Source organism: Vipera berus (assembly GCF_964194415.1).
Source record: "Vipera berus genome assembly, chromosome: 8".
Classification (NCBI taxonomy): domain Eukaryota; kingdom Metazoa; phylum Chordata; class Lepidosauria; order Squamata; family Viperidae; genus Vipera; species Vipera berus.
Window position 1 is genome coordinate 231,608 of NC_138211.1, and position 10,146 is coordinate 241,753.

Sequence of the window (10,146 nt, forward strand, 5' to 3'; positions counted from 1 at the left end):
AGCACCTTTCCCCTTTGTGATGTATTTCCTATCCTGCTCATGATGCTGTACTAGGATCCACCCCTTCTGGGTTGGACTTCCCCTTCTCCTTGTTCCCTTGTGTTCCATCCTCCATTGTAACATCTGAACACAAGCCATGCGGACAGTAATCCTGTTACTGTCTTTTGACCTTAAAGTACCGTCCAGACTTCACCTGACCACAATTTCTCTGCTGTAATCTTCTTCTACATGCAAAATAAAGGTATTTCAGATGAACCAGGTACTTTATGAGTGAGTTCACTGTCTGGAAAGAGCCGTTAGATTGTGACTAAATTTGCTTAAACAGACCAGTGCAAGTGTCTTAACAAGGAATTAAATCACTAGCACAACGAGCTTTCGATCCAGAATAGAAAGGAAGCCCCCCCCAAAAAGCAGCTTTGACCCTGGCGCTCCGGCACGGCTATGCCGTCCTCATCTCGAGGCAAGGGGGCGAAACGGGCTCCGGAGCGCTTGGCACGGGCGAGCAGCAGCATCTTGAAAGCCCTTCGACGGCCAGGCGATCGGCTCGGGGTCCGTGGAGCTGGAAAGAGAACCGCGCGGGCTGACCGTTCCCTGAGGCAGCAGGATTCAGGAAGATCCTCTGCCCGGTCGGAAAGAGGCGGAGTTGGGCCAGACTACTGTATGCCAAAATGAGCTAAAGAAGCCGCCCAGAAATGGATCCTGCTGGCCTCCTCCTCGCTCATGAAGCCCTCTGCTTCGAAGGGAAAACCTCTTCGGTTTCGGCAGAAGCTGGAAATGCAGATAGCTCTGGGAAGCCACCCTCTCCGAGACCCCTGAGGGAGGCCAAGACAGGCAACGAGGGGCCGGAGTTCTCCAGAAGCATTGGGGTGGCCAAGACCAAGCTCTTCTCCTGGCAGTGAGGAATTGGGGGGCCTCCTACTGCCTCCCATCCTGGTGGGAAAGTTCTTAAGAGTCCCAGGGAAGAGAAGGAGAGGTCCCTCCCAAAGGGATGCTCGATTGGTGAGAGGTATTAAGCTCTCTCCTTCCTTACACCCACTTGTCACCTTGGTTTTATATATCTTCTTCTTTAAGAACTGTATTAACTTTGAGCATTGAGGTGTAGTCTCTTGTGTGTGTTGTGGCCAATCCTGGCTCACCTAAAGCAACCAAATCACTTTGAATAAAGAGCATAATTTTATTAACATGCATACAATATAAACTGTTGTGGATTTTTGCCAAAATAAGAAGCACAACACTAAGGAGAAGAAAAGTGTTTATTGCAAGGATGGTTGAGTGTTTGCCTCACAAGAAAGAGGGGACCCATCTGATTTTTAAGTTGTCTGGGGCCAGGGGGTCCTCATTTTGGATCTGAAGGGATTGGGCAAAGAGAGGACCTGGGTCCCAAGAGAGGACAGGGTGTGGGGAAAGGATGCCACCACCATGTTGCTTGTTAGGTTTGTTTTCAGCACTACAATATTGGGCTCCCAGCAAAGATGAGCAGCCCTGAGCAAAAGCAGAGCCAGTGCTGATGGACTTTTGGCCTTCTATAGCCAGAAAAAAGAGAGAAAAGGCAGAGACTGTGGAAATGACAAAGTGCTGTTGGAGTATTTGAGATAAAACCATCCACGAGGCTTTCCTGTTATTTTTCCCTTCCTGTTAGGTCACTTGCTGGCCATATTATCGTTCAGAAGAGCGAACAGACCACAGATTCCTGACTGAGTCTTTTCCCTATCACCACTCTGGTCAATTCAGCTTGCTGTGAGAGTTTATTTTACAAGGGCTCCTATGTATTGGGGGTGGGGTGGGGGAACATCTTGTAGGTTTGGTAGTGAATGTAGCTGACGTGTGTCTAGGAGGGGGTCATATCTTTCACAATCACAACAGCTACACCTGGTAATGATTTTTTGCCCTCCAAATTATACCTCAGAATAAATAAATAAAACCTAAAGATGTTGCCTCGGGCAGAGGAGCACCATAAATTAAGCAAGGAGGCGATGAACCGCCTGGCCAACAAGAGCACGAGATCTCTGGGCATCCTTTGGCCTGGCTGCCAGCTGCAGACAGCCAGGAAAGGGAGAGGGCACTGGACCAAGCAGGATGCAGCTGCTCCTCGACCATCTTGACTTGTCATCTGGTCCATCTGAGCCACAGCGAGGGCAGGTGCTGGTTGCCTATTATAGATGGGGTGTTAAATTGGGCCAGGAAGGGCTTCAGTAATAAGGCCTTAGAAATGCTTCCCTCCTCATGCTCCAGCAAAAAGCTCGGCTCCTGCAGGGAGACCTCTGCCTGGCAAGGGGACCAGGAAGTGAGCATGCGAGTGAAGCAGAGAAGCTGAGGGGAAGAATCGGCAGCATGGCAAGGGGGCACTTCTTCATCAGCTTGCTCACAGCCTAATACTGTGAAAGCATGCAAAGGAGACACCACCTGATTCCCGGCTCTCCAGGCAGCACTGCACATCTGCTCTGCTGTCTTGCCAGCAGAAGACCTGGAGAAAGACCCAAGTCCAGGTGCAGCCACCCTCAATCCTGAAGCACTGAAGGACCACTAAAGAGGGTAAGGAAACCACACTCAGCTGCGCTGGGCCTCCAAAAGGCCCCTGCTCCAGCAAGGCCTGCCTCCCTCTCCACAGGGATGCATCACAGAAACCAGTATTCGGCAGAGGGGCACCTACTGGTTTCAAGATGCAGTTAAAGCAGACCCAGCTTCCCAGCCTGCCCTTCAGCCCTCTCTTTCTCCTCTACTTTCTGAGGGAGGAAGGCAGCATTTCCAACCGACACCCCAATATGATGGTATTTAATTGTCAGAAGGAGAACCGGGTCTTTGGTCTCGTGCCCATTCCTGAAGCTACAGGGCTTCTTGAAACCGAAGCCCAGTCTGAGCCCAGAACCCTGCACCCTTCAGACGTGACCAGCGCCAGGCTTGATATCTGCAGCACGGATTGATATCCGCAGCACGGATTATCCCAAGAAGCAGCACTTTTTTGCAGCCAGTTGAGTAACATAGTTGTGTCTCAAGCGTCAGTCCTTTGAAAGAGGGTCTTCTCCTGCCCTCATCAGAGCCCGGCAGATCAACCTGGAGGGTTGGTTCCCAGAGATCTGCATGGAGTCAGGCTTTCGGGGCTGATTTAGAGTCTATTTTGGAGCCTGGCAGCCCATTCTCCGTGTTCTCGATCCCTGAAGAGCTCACCAGGCACTCCCTGCAGGAGACAGAGAACAGACTGGCTTAGTCCTGCTTCATACTGAGGGTCCCAAGCAGAGGAGCTCTCCTGGGGACTGCTGCTCCTTCCCATGCCATTCAGTGGGAAGGCAAGGCCTCTCAGGAGCACCGCTGCCTGGAGGAGTCTGCCATGGCAAGAGGGCCAGCAGAGCCTGCTCCCACACCAGACCTCCTGCCTGGAGAAACAGATGGCTGTCGCTTGAAGACCTGCTACTGAGCCAGCCACGACTGGCCCAAAGAAGGCCGCTTGCCCACACTCCATCCAAGGCAGCACAAGCTCACTCACTTCTGTTTCCGTGTCTTCTTGAGGATGAAGAGGACCAGTTTCTTGGTCAGCATGATAAGGATGAGGAACCCAATGACACCACCCGCAACAGACAAAATGATCAGCGTCAGTGTGTTGTCAACCTTCTCCACTGGGGAGGCAGAGAAGGCAATGAGGGCCATGAAGAAAGGAGTCCCCTGCCTTCACCCTCAAGCCATGGACTTCCCCACACCCAAGCTCAGCAAGCCAATGGCTCAGAGGAAGGCCCGTTCCCACAACCCCAACTGTGGAGCTTAAAAATACAGTCCTGCCTCAATCGGTTGCCTCTAACTGTGCACGACCAAACCAAGGCCGGGGTCCATTGCCCAGCTGCTACTCACACATCACAACCACTTTGAGAGTAAAGGTGCCACTGTGGTTGGCATCCTTCTCTTTGGGGTTCTTGACCAAACAGGTGTATGGCCCGGAGTCCTCAAAATCAGCATCAAGCAACAGGAGGGAAACGTTGAACTCCCGGTTGTCCTTGCTGAGTGGCAGGTCAGGTGGCAACATGTGCTTAAGGTTGAACTTGTACTCTGGATGAGGCTCTGGCTTGGAGTCTTTGTTCTTCACGACCCCTTTGAATATCTGCAGCAGGTGAAGAACAGTGAGTGAAGGCATGGCTCCCAAAACCTTTCCCCAAGGTGGAGTCAAGGTGGATTTTCCCAAGGGAAATTCTCTGCTGGCGCAGCTCACCAAGCATCTTCTCAGCAAAGTGCTGAGAAGGAGTCACAGTGGGTGAGGCTGAGGGTGGCGCCAGCTAGAGGGAGCTGTCCCCACTCCTCCTCCCCTGCTGTGCAGACTGTGGGGCGCTTGGGCTTCCTGGCAATGTAGACTTTTCCGTAAGGGTCCCACATTTTCCCCTCCACACTTGGACCTTGTTTTTTGGGAAATGGGCTGTACAAGGGGGAATGCTGTGCCTCCTCTCAGAACTGGGGAACTAGACTGCTTCCATCTGCATCCACAAGCCCTAGAGTGCAGGGAGTAGACCCCCTGCTCCTTTGCAGCTTCTGGACTGCACTGTAAAGAAGGAACAGAGGAATTGTCCCTGCTCTCTAGCTGCTTTCCAAGCAGACCAAGTAACAGCTCGGGCTCTGTAGGTAATTAGAGACAGCCAAGGCTGAGGATTTTGGAGAATCTCTTTCCTTGCTACTTATTAAATGTGAAGGCTTGTTTGTCATTACATTACATTATCATTAATAAAAGCACCGACAATCACGACATTTTAAAGAATAAGGAATTTATCTCATAAACTGAATAGTATAGGTAGACCTTGCTTAATGACTGCCTTGTTCAGCGACTATTCAGAGCTACAAAGGCACTGAAAAGTAACTTTATGATCAGTCCTCAACACGGACAACTGTGGCAGCTTTGCTTTTGCAACTGTCTCAGCATCCCACGGTCACATGATTGCCATTTGCATGTTTCATAGCCAGCTTCTGACAAGCAGTGTCAATGGAGAAGGTAGTAATAAAATTGCAAGCCATGGTCACATGATATCTTATCAACCAGATTGCTTAATGATGGAGCTGCTGGTACCACTTGTGGCTGTTAAGCAAGGACTACCTGTCAATCCATTCATCTTCAAGATGCCATAAGTGTCTCTGATTTCTGCTTGGAATCCAGTTTCATTGAAACCTCTAACACTCCAACCAAGCAGCCCATCAGCCTCCCTCCCAGCCCAGCCCAGCCCAGCCCAGCCCATTGTCAATCACAGTAGACCACGCACTTCAGTCTGATTGTGGCTCCATATGAAGTTGGCTTTCTCAATGCCGATGCAGGAGTTGAAAGTACAGGGCAGTAGCACATTGGTGCCATTCTTGGCATAAATAACAGGTGCCTTGCCCACTGACACCTCCAAGGCCAGTGTCCGACAACACAGCTGAAGTCCTAAGGAGGAAAGAAAGAAAGAAAGAAAGAAAGAAAGAAAGAAAGAAAGAAAGAAAGAAAGAAAGAAAGAAAGAAAGAAAGAAAGAAAGAAAGAGAGAGAGAAAGAAAGAAGGAAAGAAGCTCAGAGTTGGGTCTCTGCTTGCAAAAATGGGCAAACCCCGGCCCCTCCAGGATTTGTGTTGCTGCTTTCCCAACAGAGCCATGGCAAGGAACTCAAAACCTTCCAAACAGAGGAAAGCAGAGAGACTTGTGGTCCATTTTGCCTAGAGTTTGCAGTTGCTAACTAGAGTTCTCCCACATCTTGGCAGGGTTGTTTTTATCTCACTTGACTTTTTTGGATCAGATGGACTCTTTACACATCAAGTGTGGGTCCTTGCGTTATTTGAAGGGGGCTTGCTCAATGACCACATAAAAAGTTCACAGCAAACTGAACAAACAGCTTCCCATGTACATGTGGACCTTGGTTCTGCAAAGCCAGCTTTGGGGGGGGGGGGGCGAAGAGCCATCATCTCTAGTAGCCAGCAGCCACAGATAGCTTTGTTCTTCAGTTTGCTTCCTGGTCCATGGCCTACAGGCTCCATCCAACTACTTTACTCCTCTTGAGCAAAACAGAATTGATCTCATAGCCCCAACTGGAAGTGTTGACATGACTATTAGGAAAGCAGAGCAGTTCAAGCACAATGAAGATGCTGGAAGGCCTGGTCATGCCCTACTTTCTCAGATTTCCAGATGATGCACCAAATGGTCCAAACATGTTGGACCAGGGCAGCCCTGGAAGGATCCCCTCCCTAAGTATTGCCAAATTGGGTTCTATGGGAGGGAATGGCAGCTGTCCACCAGGAGCCCTTGCTATCTGTTGCAGGGTGTGTTTCTCTCTTGCCTGCTGATCAGAAGCACATAGGTGCATGGTCAATCCACCCCATCCTTGTAACCTAGCCAATGCCTAGAATTCAAAAGCAACACACCCAGGGAAGGGAGATCATGGGGTCAGTTGGGAAGGGCAGACCCAGGTTCAAACCCACTCTCAGCCATGGAAACTCCCTGGGTAACTTTGGCCCCATTATTTTCTCTCAGCCCTCCCCATGAGGTAGCTGCTATGAGAATAACCTGAAAGAAGAGACTCAAGGAAGCTGTCTTCAGCCCTTGGAAGAAAGACAAGAGATGCCTCTACCAAGCAAACGGAATATAGACTCAGATCCACCCATCTCATTCCCTGAGCCAATGGCAGTTTCTCCATTTCTGCCCCAAAGGGAACCTGATCCCAGAGCAACTCAGGTGCGTCACCATGGATAGATCTGGTGTCTCAAGGAAGAGAGCTCACTCAGACTCAAGGGCGAAGCCTCCACTGTCAAAGGCAAAGGTAGCTGCCTTTCCAAAAACCAAGATCCTCTTTACCTCTGGCTCAACTTTCCAGTGGGTTCAGCCTGCTCTGGCAGTCACTGGTGGGAGGCACCAGTCCAGTGCTAGTCCTTGCTCAGAGAGTCATCCAGCCTGCTCCCCACAGCACCAAAGATTCTGCAAAGCCATAGAGCTCTGAATATTTTTGGCCCAGATGTAGGTAAGGTGGAAGCATTAACGGGATTTGAATGGAACAAGACCTCCGCAAGGTGCCAGACTTTTGAATGGGATCCAGCTGATTGCCCAATGCAAGCCTGGCACCCCAGGAGCCTCTGGTTTCTCTGGGACTCCTAAAGCAGAGCAATTTTCAAGCCCTAAAGGGCTTACACAACTGACCCAGGGAGGAAAATTGGAGCGGGAGGCTTTGTAATTAAAGTTTTTCAGAAGTAATTATCAGGCACTACAACATTATTTGACTACAGATATTTGCCATTCAGAAAACAAAATAACTCAGGGCTGATCTTGCTAACATTAGTAAAGTGATTTTTCCCCCTTTTTCGTTTTTGCAGAGCTCAATTAAAATTGCATTCTCAGTAGGGGAACAGAATTCATTTAAAGCAGGGGGACTACAAGGCCCATCTGATTCTCCTGAATGCATGCCATCTTGCACTTGCTCCAGACAAAGGACTGAGACTAAGGGAACTGGCGTCCTTCTGACTTGTTCAGGGCTCTTGGATGGGATACCCACATTCCAGGGAAAGAAAACAGCATCAGCTGTAAGGACAGAGAAGGGAAGGTGTCTTGGATCCTCTTCTCTGAACCTCTCAGAGGTTCACCACCCTCCCTGCACCCCACTTTCAAGAAGTTCAGGGCGGACGGCCACAAACTCTGTGTGTAAACCAGGTTTCTTGGAGCTAAAGCAAACTTACAGCGATGTGGTACTTACTTCATGGGCGTTGTTTAGGATTCTACTCGAATCTTTAAAAAGATATCCGGGAGAGGGGGCGGGGAAGGGAAAGGAGGCGCGCAGGAGAGACTGCCAGCTGAAGCAAAAAGTCTCCCAACACGCTACAGCAAGTGCGGAAGAACATGCCGGTCCCGCGCTTCCCCTAGCCTGCCCCCGACCTCGCGCAGAGACGGCAGCCGGGCGGAGGCGGGACGGGGCCAAAGGAACTGCAGTTGTGGCGCGCGCCAGTGGAGAGGGGAAGGCAGAGGTTCCCCCGCTTTCTATCCGACCCCCGAACCTTGCTAAGTGAGCGCGAACGGGTCGGTGGGCTCGGCCCCCAGGTGACCGACGGTTCCCCGAAGCTCAGAGCGGCTCCGCGTCCTTACCCAGCAAGGCGACACCCAGCCAGTCGAAGGCCATCTCTGCAACTACTTGGCCGCCTCTTTCCTCTCCCGTGGACGCCGCAGTCTCCGACTCCCGAAGTTGCTTTCGCGACAGACCGACCGCCGCAGTTGCCGCTTCTGGCTCCGCGCACGGGCCACCCCTTCCACCAGCCGGCAGCCCAAAAGGCAGCGAGAGGAGGAGGCGGAGGCGGACACTCCCGGAACCGCCTCCGCGGTGATGCCAGGCCCCCGCAGAGGCGCGGAGGGCGCGCGCAGCCTCGTCATACCGGGCCTGGGGAGCAGCGCCGTCCTCCCCGAAGGCCGTTGCCCTCCTGCCGCCCGCAGCGCCAGCGTTGGTTGCTTTGAAAATACCCCGCCGGGATGCCGTGTTCCCCTGGTCTGTTCCCCCAATCAGGGTTAAGCAAACTGTGGGTTGGCCGGTGCGCACACGGCTGAATTAGGCCTTGGGAACTTCCAAGCATTCAACAAAGGAAGCTTTTGGGGGCGAAAAAGGGGCAGGCGAGGTGACCTTTATCTGTTTAGTAGAATAGGAAGGAAGCCCTGCACAGCTTGACTCTTCCCAGCCTTGAATCCCCCCCGCAGGGCAGTGGGGAAGCTACAGTGGGATATCTGCGGGTTGAGAAGGTTAGATAGGCTGGCTGGAACCTTTGGAGCAGGGAAAGGAAAATCAGGTGAAGGGGGTAGCAAAGGGGCACAGAGAAGATACTTTCTCACATACAAAGGAGGACTCACTGCTGAAGCAGCAGGAGAAAAGACCTTGTGCTGATTAAGGAAGGACTTCTTTCACTTATGGGGTGCTGGGATCTTGCTGACAATTTAGCCCCGCCAGCCTTAAGGACAGGCCTTTCCCATCAGCACTTCCTGTGCTCCCCAAGCCCAAACCCGCTTCAGGCATCTCAGGAATTCACTGCTCACATGGCCCAGGGATGCAGGAGGAGGTTGGGCTCCAGCACCCCACTCTCTGGGAAGCAGTAGGGCAACCCTCGGCCTAGCGTGTGCCAGAGAAATACCACCCCACCCGGCAATGAGTTCCTTCTGGTGCTGCATAGGAAGGGGAGAGATGGGGGAAAGAAGAAAAGTTAAGTTCCTGGCTGAAGGGGCAGAGCTGTGGGGCAGGGCAGAGGCTGCCAGTCTTGGGGGGCATCCTGAGCCACAGGCTGGGTTCTGCTGATGTGGCAGGCAGATGGTGCGGAGATGCTGCGGTAGTGGCAGCTTCTGAAGCTCCCAGAGAATCATGACTCAGGGATTGTGCAGTGAAAGATTAAAAAAAAAGCTGTAAAGGTGCCAGAAATTCTGGGCAGCAGCCAGGGGGTGGGGGGTGGGGATGAGCAACTCTTACTGCATGGGAGGAGGGGAATTCTTTTTCCATGCCTCTTTTGCGGGTGACCATTGCAGAAAGAAAGGGGCACTAGGCCAAGAGCCTAGCCCCATTGAGGCCCTGGCTGGACTTCAGCCAGGAACTGGCCAGGACTCTCCAGATGAGAAGAGGCCTTCGTGCTCCCCATGCAAAGGGGCATTTTATTGGTGCCAGCGAGCCTCAGCCCTCAAAGAGTGAGCACCGGACAGAAATCTCAGCGCTCGCTGGAGAAGCTTGGCTCTCTGCGGTCTCAGCAACCTTGCGCCGTTTCTCCGACGCTCCTCTGTTCTTTTCTGCCGCTTGTAGCCTTCCAGGGAAGGAAGCCGGGAGGGGGCAATTTATCCCCAAGGCCTCACAGCTATCGATCCTGCAAAGCTTTCTGCGGCTCTGCACAGCCTAACATCAGCAGGTAGCCTCTCCGTGCCGGCGCCGGCGAATTCTTGCGAAGACTTCACCGAGGAAATCCGGTGGCTTCCCCGAGGCCGAAAAGGGGCCTCGTAGGAGGGGAGGGGCACGTGGCCTGGCTCTCTGGCCGCCAAGCCCTCTCCCGCGGAGGCGATCCTCTCTCTCAGGCTGTCCCCGCCTTCGTAGGTGCGCGGCTGCGGCCGGCCGCTTGCCCTCCTTGTGCCCTCTCGCTCTCACCGACTGATCGTCGGGCGCAGAAATAGAAGGGCCCGGGAGCGCGCCCAACTGGCGCGAAGCAAACTGCTGG

The 10,146-nt window shown here is 52.6% G+C and overlaps 1 protein-coding gene across 1 annotated transcript; it reads right to left on the minus strand.

Annotated features, from left to right (window-relative positions):
• Window positions 1–1,244: 1,244 nt before the first annotated feature.
• Window positions 1,245–8,223, minus strand: SCN4B (sodium voltage-gated channel beta subunit 4). Its single transcript, XM_081333804.1, has 5 exons — window positions 8,060–8,223; window positions 5,229–5,389; window positions 3,841–4,087; window positions 3,482–3,611; window positions 1,245–3,175 (listed from the first exon to the last, which is right to left on the minus strand). Exons 1-5 carry the CDS (start codon window positions 8,091–8,093, stop codon window positions 3,085–3,087), a joined length of 663 nt encoding a protein of 220 aa, XP_081189930.1. The 5' UTR covers window positions 8,094–8,223; the 3' UTR covers window positions 1,245–3,084.
• Window positions 8,224–10,146: the final 1,923 nt, after the last annotated feature.